Raw genomic sequence first — 15,816 nt, forward strand, 5'->3', positions numbered from 1 at the left:
TCTTCTTCTGTGAAATAGGCCTACCTCCAGGGTTACTGTGAGGATCAAATCAGATAACACATGTAAAATGCTTCACAAACATCAGAGCCTTATATAAATGCTATTATATTAAATAACAATTTCTGTGGGCCTCTATTTCCGCATCTGTAAAAAGAGGAGGTTGCTCCAGATGGTCCCTCAAGCCCTCTTCTGCTCTGGAACACTAGTTAAGTACATTGCGCAGACTATTTGGTGAAGTTGGTCAGAGTAGCTAAGGCTTCATTACACGTGGCAGCGGGCTCTTGAGTGAGAGGTCTTCAAACCCACTCCCTCAGAGGGGGTGGGGTTGGAGTCCAGCCCTCCAGACTCCATAGATGGTAAGGGGAGGAGTAGGTGCAAGGGCAGGGGCTGAGGTGTCCGCGCATCCCTCACCTAACGGGGTGCTTAGAGAGGGTGAAGAGGCTGCCTTTTTCCATTTCTGATGTTCTGTGATTCCTGATTGAAATACGCCACCTAAAAGTCATTTAGGATGGGGAGGCACAACCCTAGCACCCAGATGCATTGCCGGACTCAACGGTTATGTGCTGCAGGACGCCTGAGCTCGGGGCCACTTAGGACCCGGGTTGTCCCGTCCCGTCTTTTAAGGCCGGTGTCCAGCACTCCGGCCGCGTTGGAGTCCTGTCTGTCGGGCCCAATCCCGTAGGGCACATGTCCCTGGTCCGCCGCTGGGACACACAGTGAGCCTCTCCCCAGGCCTCCAGGTCTAGGCTTAAGGGGCGGATCCCTACGAGGCTGGGCTCCGTGGCCGGGCGGTGTCGGTTGGGGAAGGGGCAGGTCTGGGGAGGAGGGCCCACCCCTTTAAGGCCAGACACCGGTGCTGGGGCGGGGCGGGGTCCCGGTTAGGGGTTTGGGACACGAGGCCCCTTGCTTTAAGGCCGGATCCGGGCGCTAGGTTCTCGCGGAGCGGGCCGAGAGGCTCCCGGGGAATCGCCGTGGCGGCGCTGGCCAGGACTGGCCTAGGTTGGTCTGGGCTTTGTGCGGAGTGCTGCGGTCGGAGGTCAGAAAGGCGGCTTAAAGGGGAGGCGGCGGCCAGTCGTGGTCAGGGCCAGGCAGGGTTCTCTCGCCATGGGCACAGCCTGGGCCGGGAGTCGGAGTCGGAGCCGGAGCTCTAGCCCCGGGGCCCCGCGCCTGTTGGGCCTGGCGCTGTGCGCCGCCGCCGCGCTGCTCCTGCGGGGCCCGGGCCGAGCCGCCGCCTACTTTCCGGAGGAGCGCTGGAGCCCCGAGTCTTCGCTGCAGGCGCCGCGGGTCCTCATCGCGCTGATTGCCCGCAATGCGGCCCACGCACTGCCCTCGACCCTGGGCGCCCTGGAGAGGCTGCGGCACCCGCGGGACCGCACCGCGCTGTGGTGAGGAGCCCCATCCCTGCCCCTCTCCCCCCCCCCCCCACCTGGACCTGGGCCCCTCCCCAGCCCGGCCCCGGCCTGAGCGCGGCGTGCCTGTGTCTTTGCAGGGTGGCCACGGACCACAACGTGGACAACACCTCGGCCGTGCTGCGGGAGTGGCTGGTGGGCGTGAAGAACCTTTACCACTACGTGGAGTGGCGGCCCATGGAGGAGCCGAGGTGAGGGCTGGGGAGGGATTGTGCTGGAGGCGGGAAGCTGCCTGTGGGAGCCTGGGCTGGCCTGAGCTGTCAGTCAGCCTGCAGAGGCGGCTGGGGGCCGGGGACACCTATTCGGGGACAGGGACGGGAAGGGCCAACTGTTGAGGCAGTCCCCCGATGGGGCTGAGTTTCCGGCCTCCCAGGCCCCCCCAAAGGGATAGGCTGCATTCTGGGCTGGGGGTCCAACATGGCCCTGGCACTAACCTTTTAGGCAATTGTGGCTCCCCACAGATCCTACCCTGATGAGGAGGGTCCCAAGCACTGGTCCAATTCTCGCTATGAGCATGTGATGAAGCTCCGACAGGCAGCCTTGAAATCAGCTCGGGATATGTGGGCAGACTACATCCTGGTAAGAGCCACTGACAGCTTCCCAGCCTTCCCCTTCTTCCCCCCTTCCCCCATCTCAGCCTCCCATCCCCTTGGGTTTATGAGGGAAGAGGAAGTTGCCTGTCACAAGCTAAAGCTGAATCGATGCTGAGAGTGCTGAACTTGGAGTCTCCAAAATTCGAGCTCAAAATCCACCTCAGACACATCTCTCCTAATCTTACCCAAGTTCCTAAGGCTCAGTTTCCTTTTTCTGTAAAATGAGAATAATAATATTGCATCAGTTAATATATGCTTTTCAAACCTGAAATATTTGCCTTGACCCCTGTGATTTCATTGGTTAGCGGCTTAGAGAGCCTTAGAGAATTTCCTGGGGTGGGGGTGAGGGGGCGGGGGCTGAAAGGACTGGCCTAGGATCACAGATGTGATGTGTTTCCCAGTCTATACTTGAATCCTTGGTCTTGTTGACTCTGTGGCCAGATCTTCATTCACTCCATGCCACGTTGCCTTTGGAAGTGTAATATAAAGGTCAGGGGTTTTGTTTGTTTGCTTGTTTTGGACTGACCCTGTGATTTCATTGGTATAAAGAACTCTCAGAGGAAGGAACTCCCTGTCCCATTGCTGCGCATTCACTGGACTGCTTAGGTCTTTGCTTTGCCATTTATAGTCTTATGAGAGTTGCCTGGAACTCCAAGAATGAAAGTGACTTGCCCACAACCACTCAGCCAGGATATGTCAGAGGCTGTACTTGATGCCTTGGTCTTCTTGACTCTAAGAATGCCTCTATCGCACAGTACCTCTCCATAAATCATCATCGTGATGTTCAGAAAGGCCCCACTTAAAGCACCAGCTTCCATGCCTGCTTTGACTTAGCACACACCCAGGGATCAGTGATCCTGGTATCACTAGGAAGTTGATAGATGTTCCAGGGTTTCTCTGGCCCTTGGTAGGTTAGAGTGAGCATCTTCCATGATAGAAGCAGCAGGAGGCGAGGCGGAACAGAACTAAGGTTGGGAGTGTGGCCCCTCCCTCCCTTTGGGCTGTGAGAGACAGCTTCTCTCTTACAGGAGAAGGAGCGGGACTACAGTGCAGGAGAGGAGGATGCAGAGACCAGAAATAGCTGGTGTCACAAGTACTTCTTGCTTTAAGCAAACTTGGCATGTGACCATCTAGATTTATAAAGCAAGCAAATTAGTTACTATCCTTTAACAAAAGAATTGCCATCACCTGCCCCTGCCACCATCTCCACTCCAAGGTTCCTTAAAATAGCAAATTTCCCTAGTTTTTGCAGGGCTTGTGAATGTAAATAAAGAAGCACCCTCAACTGTGGTGGTCAGTGTCATACTCAGCAGAGACTTTTTGAGGATGTTATCTCAATTTCAGTTTGTGTTTGAGTCCTACTTCTGCAGCTGGCTGGCCATGTGACCTTGCATAAGCCATGTCACTCAGATGGGTCTCAGTTTACCTCTCTATAAAATGAGGAGGTTGGTTTAGATTTTCCCTTAGGGCCCCATCAGTTCTGATATTTTGTGATCTAAAGATAGATCTTGGGGCAGCTAGGTGGCATAGCGGATGGAGTGCTGGCCCTGGAGTTAGGAGGACCTGAGTTTAAATCCGTAACCCTGGGCAAGTCACTTAACTCTGTTTGCCTCAGTTTCCTCACCCATAAAATAAGCAGGAGAAGGAAATGATAAACCACTCCAGTATCTTTGCCAAGAAAACCCCAAATAGGGTCACAGAAAGTCAGACATGAGTGAAACATCTGGACAACAACAACAGAGCTAGATCTTAGGTTGAAGCATCTGACCACTAACTACCTTGTTTCATTTTCATAAGTACCTCTAATTGTTAAAAAAATACGAAACTGAGAAACTACCCCTAAAACAAAAAGCAAATAAATATTCAAGTCTATACTCAATTCTCTTTTAGTCTTTTAGAGATATTGAAATGATGTTAACAGTCATGATCACTGTTGCATTTGGCATTTTATCTTCTCAGACACATTTCTGTCTCACCAGTTTGCATATGTTCCTTTTCACTGCTGTGTAGTCACAGTAAGAATAGCTCCCATTTCTATACTCTTTCAAGATCTGCAGATCCCTTTCAGGTCAGTAGTGCAAGGATTATTCTTATCTTGATTTCGAAGAAGAAGAAACTGAGGCTTAGAGAGATGGTAAGTGAGTAAGTATTGGAGCTAGGTATTCATTCATTCCAGGCCTCAGCATGCCAAGTCCATTGCTCTTCCCACTCTATCATGCTGCTACCATCAAGTCACTGCCTGCCTAAACCCTGTTCAAGGGGACGAAGGGTGTATTTGGTGGTCATTCCATTTTGAATGGCACAGTTGGAAATGTCTTTGCATAAATTTCTTTTTCGTTTTGGAGTGTGGACTCTAAGAGAGGAATTTCTAGACCAAAGAATATGTATAGCTTTGTGTCTCTGGTTTGTACTGGAGGAGTTTGGAAAATAGATCACAAGCCTATCATGATACAGGCATGTTGGGGGACTTTAATTTTCTGGGTATCTGCTGGCATTCTTCCTTAGACCACAGCAGAGCAACTAGTGATTTCTTGGCTAGGATGGAAGAAGGGTGAATCTCTCTCTTTTTTTTTTTTTAAAGAGAATGCTTAGAGAAGGGAGCAGGGATCACAAAGAACTAACATATGTGTGACCCTGGGCAAGTCACTTAACCCTCATTGCCCTGCAAAACAAAACAAAACAAAACAAAAACAAAAACAAAAGAAGAGCTAACATAGCTTTGTCAAAAACAGGTCATGCCATACTAACCTCGTCTTTTTGGACGGGATTATTCTACTGTTAGATTAAGGGAATCCTATAGATATAGTTTGCCCAGATTTTAGTGGAGCATTTGCCAAAGATTCTCAAATTATTCTTGTGGAGAAGATGGAGAGATGTAGGCTAGATGATGGTATGGTTAGTCAATAACCATATGGTTGGTCAGTATCATAGTATGGTTAGTCAATAACCATATGGTTGGTCAGTATCATAGTATGGTTAGTCAGTAACTATATGGTTGGTCAATTTCAAGGTGTCCTCATTAAGGGTTTGATGTCCATTTGGAAGGAGGTCCTTAGCCATGTGCTGTCTGACATTTTTTTATCAACAACATCACATAGACTGTCAGAACGAGTCGAGATGTTAGTTTTTTCTGAGTTGCTTCTCTTCCCCACCCTTTTAAAAATCTTTTGATACAAGAGATGGCTCAGCGGGTAGAGAAGGGAGGGAAAGGATTATATTTGAAAATGAAGGTAATGTAAGAATACAATCTATCAATAAAAAAGTGATTAAATAAGATTGCCATGTGAAAAAGTATCCGGGTTGCCTGGAACTTAAAGACTGCTATGCTGGCTAGTGTGAGAGAGGCTGGAGGGAAGGAGGAAGACAGCTGGGGAGTGTTATGTCCTGAGAACTCTGGACAAGCCAGCTGGCTGCTGCAGTCACATGCTGTGAATTCTACCCTGGCTTTATTCTTCTGCTTTTTAGTTTCTGGATGCAGATAATCTTCTGATAAACCCAGACACTCTGTCGCTACTGATCGCAGAGAACAAGACAGTCGTGGCACCCATGCTGGACTCCAGAGCTGCCTATTCCAATTTCTGGTGCGGGATGACTTCTCAGGTAGGCAGGCCACAGCCTCCATTCAATGTGTGGTGATAACTGTGGGGAACATAAAGGTTACCTCCTGGGCCCACATCCAGGATTTGGTGACCCCAATTCTATTGCCTTCTGAATTGGTCATTTAAAAAATATCAGGATTTGTCTGCCCTGCCTTTGCTTTCCTAAGACCCAAGCAACTTTATCTTTTGCTTTCCACTGAAATGTAAACTCCTTGAGGGCAGGGACTGCTTTTGCCTTTCTTTGTATCCCTAGCACTTAGTACAGTTAATAAAGTCATTAATAAGTTAAATTAATTAATCAATAAAGCCATTAATTAATGCTTGTTGGTCAATTTCCTACCAGTTCCTGCTTTTTCTACATTTATTCTTTTTTGTATGGAAACACAGGGAGCTCTGTGTGATCCTCTTGAACTTACCTTCTAGGGCTCTGAATCGCCTTTGGGGGCTCCCTGGGTCCTCCACTTCTACCCTGGGACTATGTTGTCTTTCCTCCTAGGGCTATTACAAACGAACGCCAGCATACATACCCATCAGGAGGCGGGATCGCCGGGGCTGCTTTGCTGTTCCCATGGTGCACTCTACCTTTCTGATAGACCTAAGGAAAGAGGCCTCTCGGGAGCTCGCCTTCTACCCCCCCCATCCTGATTACACCTGGTCCTTTGATGACATCATTGTCTTTGCTTTCTCCTGTAAGCAAGCAGGTGAGTGGCCCCTGCCTTATTACAGATGTGGGGCATCCATGTAATTAATATTAGGCAGGACTCTACTCTGAGGAAGAGTCACACGCACACATTGACAAAATCTCATATTTGCATAAATACCCCTGCCTGCCTATCCACATACTGTGGTCTTTTTTTTTTCCCAGGGGAGGGAGGGTTAAGTGACTTGCCCAGGGTCACACAGCTAGTGTCAAGTGTCTGAGGCTGGATTTGAACTCACATCCTCCTGAATCCAGGCCTGGTGCTTTATCCACTGTGCCACCTGGCTGCCCCCTTATACTGTGGTCTTTTGATCAGCATGGTATCTGAATGTTTATATGTTGTTACAGCACAACTACAGTTTAACTTCTTTTCTGTTTTTTGCTGCTTGCAGAAGTGCAGATGTTTGTCTGCAACAAGGAGGTCTACGGCTTCCTCCCAGTACCACTGAGAGCCCACAGCTCCCTTCGAGATGAGGCTGAGAGCTTCATGCATGCCCAGCTTGAGGTCATGGGTAAGTCTGATCCCAGCCTGTGCTCAAGGGAGGCTTTCTCTGGAAATGGCTGTCTTTTTCCTCTCTCTCCACTTCACACTATATTTAGAAATTCTCTGTCTCCTTTGATAAGTCCCAAGAGAGCAGCTCCCCTGGACCACAGCCATTCTCTTCTCTCAAGCTTGGACTGGGCAGCATGGAATTAGAAAACTACATCTCTCTTGAGGTCAGATCTGGTTTCAGTCAGAACCTAGTCCATTGCTAAGCTTCTTGTGAGTACAGGAATCCTGTGTTTGGTCATTAGGAGCCTAAGCTCCTAATTCCAGAGACAATTATTCATAAGACTGATGTGGATAAGGGTAATAGACAGATACTGCCATAGGAATTCAAAAGAGGGAAAAGTCATGGTGTACAGGAGTAGTCTGGGAAAATTTCATGGAAGACATAGGGCATAGTTAGCCTTGAAGAATGGGTAGGGTTTGGATTGGCAGAGGACAAGGCATGGAGGTGGATATGGGCAAGGTACAGGATCATAAGATTTATTTAAAGTTATTACTGTTATTACTACTAATATAATAATTATTAATAGCACGCATATAGTCCTTCAGAGTTTGCAAAGCACTTTACAAATACAGGGTGAGCCAAAAGTCACAAAGGGGTCTGATGTTTTAATAACTTTTTGAAAATTATTTTTTCTTTATTTTTCATCATTTACAAGATTTGATTTTTCACATGTAATGCAAATTCATTTTCTATATATACGGTATACGATGCTATGGCATTGTAAATTAAAAACAAAGATGTTATTAAATATTCGTGACTTTTGGCCTACTTTGTATTATCTCATTTGATCTTCACAAGACCCCCAAGAGATTGGCACTATTAATATCCCAATTCTACAAATGTGGAAACTGAGGCAGATAGCAGTTAAGTGATTTGCTAAGGGCCACTCAGCTACTTAGTGTCTTAGGTTGAATTTGAACTCAGGTCTTCCTAACTCTAGAATACAGTGCTCTAGGGGCAGCTAGGTGGTGCAGTGGATAGAGCACTGGCCCTGGAGTCAGGAGTACCTGAGTTCAAATCTGGCCTCAGACACTTAACACTTACTGGCTATGTGACCCTGGGCAAGTCACTTAACCCCAATTGCCTCACCAAAAAAAAAAAAAAGAATACAGTGCTCTGTACACTGTGCCACCTAGCTCATAGTAATTTCCCAGTTTACTCCTCATCCACTCTTTTCTCTTGTAATGAAGAAAAGCATTTAAACCCCCTAGGGATCGTGTCTGTTGGCAAGTGCAATATTTAGCATCTATAGTCCCTCACCTCTTCCTATTGTTTGGAATCAAAATTAAGCATTTTATTTAGTCAGAATTTGACTGCCTCTTGGTTGTTTTTTTACTTGCATGATCATAATGGTTGTGTTTATGGTTCTCCTGGTTCTGTTTTCTCTGTTCTGCAACAGTTCATGAAAACCTTACTATATTTCTCTGACTTTCTCACATTCTTCCTTAATTATAGTGCAGTAATGTACCATTACATGCAGGAGTCACAATCTGTTCAGCCGTTCCTTCCTTCCTTTCATCCTTCCCTTCTTTCTTTCCTTTTTTTCTAAAAGTGCAGCTATAAAATTTTTTATATAACCAAATTGACTATTTGGTCTTTTGCAATCTCCTTGATCCCTTGTTTGATCATGATCATGAATTCTCTTTCCCTTCCCCTTTACTTTTTTCTGATGTGACATTTTATGTTTAGGTCCCTTATCCTTTTTGGCACTCATTTTGGTATATGGTATAAGATGGTGATCTGAACCTATTGTCTGCCAAATTATCTCAGTGAATTTCTGTTCCTATTGGCTGGTTTCTGTTAGTACTGAATAAAAATGCTGGTAGTTTTTACTTCATTTCACTGTTGTTCGATCATTTTAGATATATCTAACTCTTCATGACCCCATTTGTGGTTTTCTTGGCAAAAATACTGGAGTGGTCTGCCATTTTCTTCTTTAGAGTTCTGGACATGGAGTCAGGAAACCCAAGGGCAAATCTTGCTTCAGATATTTTTTACCTGTGTGACCATGGGCAAGTCACTTAACCTCTGTCTACATTTCAGTTTCCTCATCTGAAAAATGGGGGTAATAATAGTACCTATTTCCCAGGATTGTGGTGAGGATCAAATGAAAGAATATAGATAAAGCACCTTGCAAACCATGAAGCCCTACAGAAATGTTATTTATTGTTGTCATTATTATTATTATTATTAATCAGAGCCCCACCTTTCCAAGGAAGCCAGCTAAATAAAAGTTGGATGTGATTAGAGTTATTTTGCCCAAAGCCCAAAGGGAGGTGGATCTGTGTGCCGGAAGGGGAAAGATCCTGCTGTTTCTTCTGGGACAGAGGAGGCTGAAAAATCCTAAGGGTGGTTGAGTCAGGAAGGTCATTGACCCCTGCCCTCCTCCTCTGCTCCCTCAGAGTCACACTTGTGGAAGGGTCTGTAGACTGGGAAGGATAGTAGGAAGCTAGTTAGTCAACAAGCATTTATGAATTACTTTTCTATGAGCCAGGCAAGGGCAGCTACGTGCTGCAGTGGATAGAATGCCAGGCCTGGAGTCAGGAAGACCTGAATTCAAAACCAGCCATAGACACTAGCTGTGTGATCCTGGGCAAGTCACTGTTTTCCTCAGTTTTCTCATCTGTCAAATGAACTGGAGAAGGAAATGCCAAACCATTCCAGGATCTTTGCCAAGAAAACCCCAAATAGAGTCACAAAGAGTCTGACATGATTGATCTACAAGCAAAATGAGCCAGGCACTGTTGGGATACATAGAAGTGCAAAAACAGGTTCCCTGCCTTCCCCAGAGCTGACTTTCCAGTGGAGGAGACCACACGCATACAGCTATGTGCATGCAAGATGTATTCAGATGTAGATGAAAGCAATCTCAGCTGGGAAACTCTAGCTACCCAAGAGAGAAGACTGGGAAGGAAGGCCTCTTTACGGGGGGTGGAGATCTGGGGTAGCTAGGTGGCACAGTGGATAAAGCACTAGCCCTGGATTCAGGAGGACCTGAGTTCAAATCTGACCTCAGACACTTAACACTAGCTGTGTGACCCTGGGCAAGTCACTTAACCCTCATTGCCCTGCAACTAAAAAAAAAAAGAATGGTGGGTCCATCAGTGCAATAAGGAAAGGGAAGGCTTTTTTGGGGGGGAAAGGCGCTTGTTTGGGGACATGTTGATCTGGCAGGATATCCAAGTAGAGATGTGGGCCTAGAGCTCAGAAAGAGGTCGAGAGGGCTGGAAATGGGGACTTGGGAATCTTCTGCATTAATTGAAGCCATTAGAATGTTTTCTGAGTGGGTGGAGTGAGGAGTGGGCTTAAATCTGCCTCTCATTTGTCTTTGCATCTCCAGTGCCTAGCATAGCACCTGACATAAAGTACATCACCTCACAAGCACTTGCTAAATTCATTTGCTCCTTGGAGAATATCCTTCTTTGGAGTGGGAGGAAACAGAAGACAGAAAAGGGGGAAAGAACCCTGGAGGATTGTGAAAGGGGAGAAAGTGGTCACAGGACTATAGATAAGAACTGCAAGTGGTCTCAACATTGTCTAGCCCACCCCCCTCATTTTACAGGGGAGGAAACTGAGGCCCTCAGAGGTTAAATAGCTTGCCTGAGCTTGGTCATTAGCAAAGTCAAGAATCAATCAAGAAGCATTTGTTAAATTCCTTCTATTACCATTTATGCTTCTAGGTGGTGGGAATATAAAGACAAGCATTAAGCACAGTCCATGCTTTCTAGGAGTTAGGTCATTTTGAAGGTAAGACACTAGTGGGGGCTAGAGGGGGAAGCTTCATGTAGAAGGTGGTGCTTTACCTGAGGAAATTAGGGGTTCTAAGAGGCATGCATGAGAAGAGGGAATGCATATCAGTCATGGGGGACAGTCTATGAAAAAGCACGGAGATAGGAGATGGAATATTATATATGAGGCCTAGATCATTGAATGTGTGAAGAGGAGTCATGTATAACAAATCTGGAAAGGTAGATTGGAGCCAGGCGGACAAGGGTTTAAATGTCACCTTTGAACCCTTGTCCTCTAACTTCAAATGCAGCATTTTTTTTTCACATGGTACCACACTGTCTCTCTCTCTTTTTTTTTTTTTTTAGTGAGGCAATGGGGGTTAAGTGACTTGCCCAGGGTCACACAGCTAGTAAGTGTTAAGTGTCTGAGGCCGGATTTGAACTCAGGTACTTCTGACTCCAAGGCTGGTGCTCTATCCACTGTGCCACCTAGCTGCCCCCTACACTATCTCTTACTAACGTCAGATACTATAGAGAGGTCAGAGAGAGAAGGCCAGTGAATTCAAGAGGTCACTGGTGACCTGGAAGGGAGCAGCCTCTGGGCATAAAGGAATGAATGGGACTGCAGAAGGTAAGGACATATGAGCCCATAGGGTAGGCCCTTCGTTGGAGGTATTTGGCAGTTTGGCTCTTGCTGGTGGTTCTGACAGCTGCCTTCCTGTTCTGGCTGATGTCCAGTCCATAGCACAAGCTACTGCCTGTTCTCCCCCTCACATTCCTTGGGAAAGGTTCACACTATGTCTTTGTCCTGACTCGAGGCACACAGAGCTGAAGATTGGTGGAAGTCGGCTCAACCTTTCAAAAGCCTAGGTTCCCGTCCCTGGGCATTTTTAGTGGGGAAGGCAAAGGCTCCAATATGTGTGGCGTTCCACCTTGGCCCTTCTGCTCCAGCCAATCTGCTCCTTATCCTCCTGGCCTGCAATGCTCTTCTACCCACCCCTGTTCACTTCAGTTTCCTCTTAAAATTCCCCTCCTCCATGGAGATTTCCATGGCTGACCGAAGCTGATAATTCCAGACATTTCCTTCCCTCTCTCTGGGGTGTTCCTATGGTATGTACACAAAATGATTCCCCTTCTGTTTTTGTTTTTCCATTCCATTGTTCTTACGTACATCTCATGTATTGTCCCCTGTGCATGTATATCCATTTTCCATATGTGTGGTGATGTGGTATGATGTATCTGCATGTTTTGGGGGAGGGAGTCCTTGAAGGCAGGAATTATATGTGTGGGTGTTTATGGTTGTTGGCTTTGAAATCACATTTCTGACAGTCTAAGGCTAGGGCAGTAGATGGACTACCATGCATGTCTCTTTAAAAAAAAATTATTGCTATCTTTTAATCACCTTAATTTCCAAATATAGTCTTTTCTCCCCTACCCCCCCAGAAAGCCATCCCTTGTAACAAATATTAAAATAAGAGGGAGGGAAAAGTCAGTTCAGCAAACCCAACTAACATAGCAACCAAATTTGAACACATGCAATATTCTTTACCCATAGTCCCCCATTCCCACAAAAAGGAGAGGAAGGTACATTTGCTCATTTTCCTTTGGGGTCAAGCATGGTCATTATTGTGTTGTATTCTTCTCCCTACCTTACATTGTTTCTATCATATGTATTGTTTACCTTGTTCTTTTTATTTTATTCTGTGTCAGTTCATACACATCTCTCCCCCTCCACTTCTGTATTCTTCATATTCACTGTTTTTTACAGCACAGTAGTATTTCATTGGGTTCGTGTACCACAGGTCAGATGGTCAATAAACATTTACTAAACACCTACTATGTGCCAGGCACTGCTAAGTGGTAGGGATGGAAATGTGAAAAAGAAAATTCCTAGCCTCAAGGAGCTTATACTCTAAGGAGGAAAAACAGTACACATAAGGAAGCTGAAAAGTGGAGGTGGGGGAGGAAGGAAGGGGATTCAGCTTGGAAGCATGGAATCCAAAGGAGTACAGGGAAGGGAATGAAATGAAGAGACAGCTCTCTGCTCCATCATCCATTCAGAGCGGTCCCAGGAGCTGATGGTTCTGATCAGGTGTGAGTGCTAAGGCTGACGTGATCCTGTAGGATGGTGAGGTTTCTGGGGCATGATAGTTATAGATAGTGACTTTGTTTCCAGTTCTTTGATATCACAGCAGATACCATGCATGTCTTTTTCCTGTAGTAAAGTATCCCCCAGTGGAGCCTTCACGTTTTGCCTCTGTCCAGGCCAAGGTACCCGATAAGATGGGCTTTGATGAGGTAAGAGTGCTCACTGGTCCTGGGGAGAGCCAAGCTTGGGAGGAGGGAAGGGAGAGGATGGAGGGAGGCTTTGGGGTTTGACTGTGGTTTGTGTTTGGCCTTGTAGGTCTTCATGATTAATCTTAAGCGTCGACTGGATAGACGTGAGCGTATGCTGAGGACTCTCTATGAACAAGAGATTGAATGCAAAATTGTTGATGCAATAGATGGAAGGTGAGTTCCAATCTTGAGTAGCCAGGGGACCTGGGGAAAACCCTGGGTCACAGCAGGGACCAGTGACATTGCAGTTCCAGGAATATGGGTTACCACACGTCCTGTGATGAGCACCTGCTCTCTCCTAAGGATGATGTGTGTGGCATCCCTTGCCAGGCTATGGTCAGTCTCACCCTTCATTCCCACACCAGGTCTTATGTCATGGGGTATAGCATGCTCCATGTGTCCTAAACTAGTTCTGTGGGAGGAGATATATGGTCAGTGGCCCTCCTCACTAGGCAGATGCCCAGGTCTGAAATGCTGGGAAGCTTCTGGTGGGCTCATTAAGGGTAGCTAGGTGACACAGTGCTTAGAGCACGGGGCCTGGAGTCAGGAACACTGGAGTTCAAATCTGGCCTCAGTCACTTACTAGCTCTGTGACCCTGGACAAGTCACTCAACCTTTTGGCCTTATTTTCCTTAACTATAAACAGAAATAATAACAGCACCTACCTTGGAGGGTTGTTGTGAGGAGCAAATGAGATAATATTTGCAAAGTGCTTAGTACAGTGTCTAGCACTGTAGTAGGTGCTATATAAAAGTTTATTTCTGTTCCCCTTTCCTCCCTCCCCCACATACTGTCTGCAGCTGGCTCAGCCATCATCTGTAGCCTTGAATGGCTTAGAAAATAGTTCTGTCCGTGTTCTTTCTAGAGCCATGAACACAAGCCAAGTGGAAGCCCTGGGGATTCGGATGCTTCCGGGTTATCAGGATCCCTACCACGGCCGCCCGCTCACCAAGGGGGAGTTGGGCTGCTTCCTCAGTCACCACCAAGTCTGGAAGGAGGTGAGTGCCGGTGGAAAGGGCTCACCTGGCCCGATGCCACGGCGCCTCAAGAGAGCTCAGTTGGACGGCATAGCCCTTATATCAGCATATTTCCATGTCCCAGCCAGGCACAGATTGGTATTTTTAGCCTACAGACCAGAGTGGGGAGATAGGGGAACATGATAACTCTCCTCAAGAGTTTGAAGGACCTGTCGGTGTCCTCTGGAGGAAGGACGAGACCTGCTCTGTCTGGCCCCAGAGGACAGAACTAGGAACAATGAGTGGAAGCCGAAAAGAGGCCAGTTGGATGATGTCAGGATGTACTTCCTAATGAACTGGAATGAGTGGCCGTGGCGGGGAGGGAGCTCCCCCTTGTGGCAGGTCTTCAGGCAGAGGAGGGTGGACAGATGTGTTGAAGAGGAGATTCTTCTCCAGGCGTTGTTTGGACTTGTTGGCACTGAGGGGCTCCCTCCTAACTTCGAAGTCCTGCGAGTCTGACCTGAGCAGGAATCCTCTCTTGGGTATCCCAACAAGAGGGGCATGAAGATCCAGATGGGGGCGGGGGCACCTAGGGGAATAGAAAGAGTGGACTTCCAGTCAGACCTGACTTCCAATCCCAACCTAGACACTTCCTGGCCGTATGGCAGGAGTCAGCCACTTAACTTATCTGAGCCTCACCTGCCTCCTCCGTAAAAATGGTGACAATAGTGTCTCTACCATATACCGCAAAGGGCTGCTTGGCAAACGGTAGCCACTATGGGTTGTTGTTTCATGTTGAGAGGGCTCTAATTTTCCCCAGGTTTTGCCCTACATCAAGTTCAAACCTCTGTCTCAGTAGCATGTTGCAAGTGCTATCCCCTGGGCCAAGGAGGACAAGTCTTATCCCTCCTCCCCATCTTAGCCTTTCACTCACTGGAGAAGCAGCTGTGGTGTCCCCCTGAGGCCTCTCTTGTCCAGGATGTCTACTCTGGCTGTTATAAAGGGTGATTGTGGACCTTCTGGCCCGGGGAGATGCTGGGAAAGCCTGGCCAGATGCTCCCACAGCCATGAGCTGTGGGGGAGGGAAAGGAGGGGACGAAGGGGGCACTTGCAGGTAGAGGATATTATTTACCCATAAGGGCTGGCTGCTTCTGAAGTCTAAGATGTGTTTGGGGTTATTTGAGAGATGGTGGTGTGAGTGACCTGGGCCAAGAAAGAGGAAGAAGGCACCAAATAGGGGCAGGCCATAAGTAGACATACAGACCTTCTATCCTTGGCCAGACCAAGGAGGTAGGGTAGGTAGTGTTGATTGGACCCAGGCCAGGGCCAGGGCTTCTCCCAAAGCTAAGACTGCTTTGCTCCATGGTGGGGTCACTCAGCCCCCCAGAAAAGACTGAAGCACTGGCCTTGGGGGAACAGAAGCGAGTCAATGGTAGGGAAGGGATGGGAGAAGAAAACTCTTGTTTGAATGATGTCTGGAATAAATTAAGTGGAAATTAAGGGGATTCTGGATTAGTAGAAATGATTCTACCTTCTCTTTGGGGGCTAGGGGAGACAAGATAGCTAAGCAGCCCCCTCAGATCCTCAGCTGCCTCAGGGACCATTAGATTCTCTAGTGGGGACTGAAGTGGGGATATTCCATTGTTTAGAGAAGACATGAGAAAGAGGCATTGCTCATGTGCATCTGTGGCTGATATATTTCTCTATGTCAGTCTGATGTAAAAGCTTGTTTGTAAATTGCTTATGTTTTCCTTGAGTGCATAGGTGCATTATAGACTAGTGTGTCCCCATCCCTCATCTCCAACCCTTAGCATTTCTGGTGCATAACAAGTCAGAGGGTAGAGGTGTGCAGGGCAGGACTGTGCTTGTGGGTGAAGAAGGTCGGAGAACACCTGTTTCAACAGTGGCACAATGGGGGTGACCACCAAAAGGCTCAGAGG

General features: G+C 47.2%; 1 protein-coding gene across 2 annotated transcripts in view; it reads left to right on the forward strand.

The window, feature by feature from the left end:
- The first annotated feature begins 868 nt into the window (after nt 1–868).
- The window catches only part of COLGALT1 (collagen beta(1-O)galactosyltransferase 1), a 31,206-nt gene continuing 16,258 nt past the window's right edge, over nt 869–15,816 (forward strand). For both annotated transcript variants that reach the window (XM_043995747.1, XM_043995756.1), the window contains exons 1-9: nt 869–1,385; nt 1,490–1,600; nt 1,871–1,988; nt 5,468–5,602; nt 6,098–6,302; nt 6,694–6,813; nt 12,805–12,881; nt 12,988–13,094; nt 13,786–13,918. In XM_043995747.1, the coding sequence (XP_043851682.1) occupies nt 1,105–1,385; nt 1,490–1,600; nt 1,871–1,988; nt 5,468–5,602; nt 6,098–6,302; nt 6,694–6,813; nt 12,805–12,881; nt 12,988–13,094; nt 13,786–13,918 (1,287 nt within the window). In that variant the 5' untranslated portion in view covers nt 869–1,104. The remainder of the gene's footprint in view (nt 1,386–1,489; nt 1,601–1,870; nt 1,989–5,467; nt 5,603–6,097; nt 6,303–6,693; nt 6,814–12,804; nt 12,882–12,987; nt 13,095–13,785; nt 13,919–15,816) is intronic.

This window comes from Dromiciops gliroides, chromosome 1, assembly GCF_019393635.1.
Source record: "Dromiciops gliroides isolate mDroGli1 chromosome 1, mDroGli1.pri, whole genome shotgun sequence".
NCBI lineage: Eukaryota > Metazoa > Chordata > Mammalia > Microbiotheria > Microbiotheriidae > Dromiciops > Dromiciops gliroides.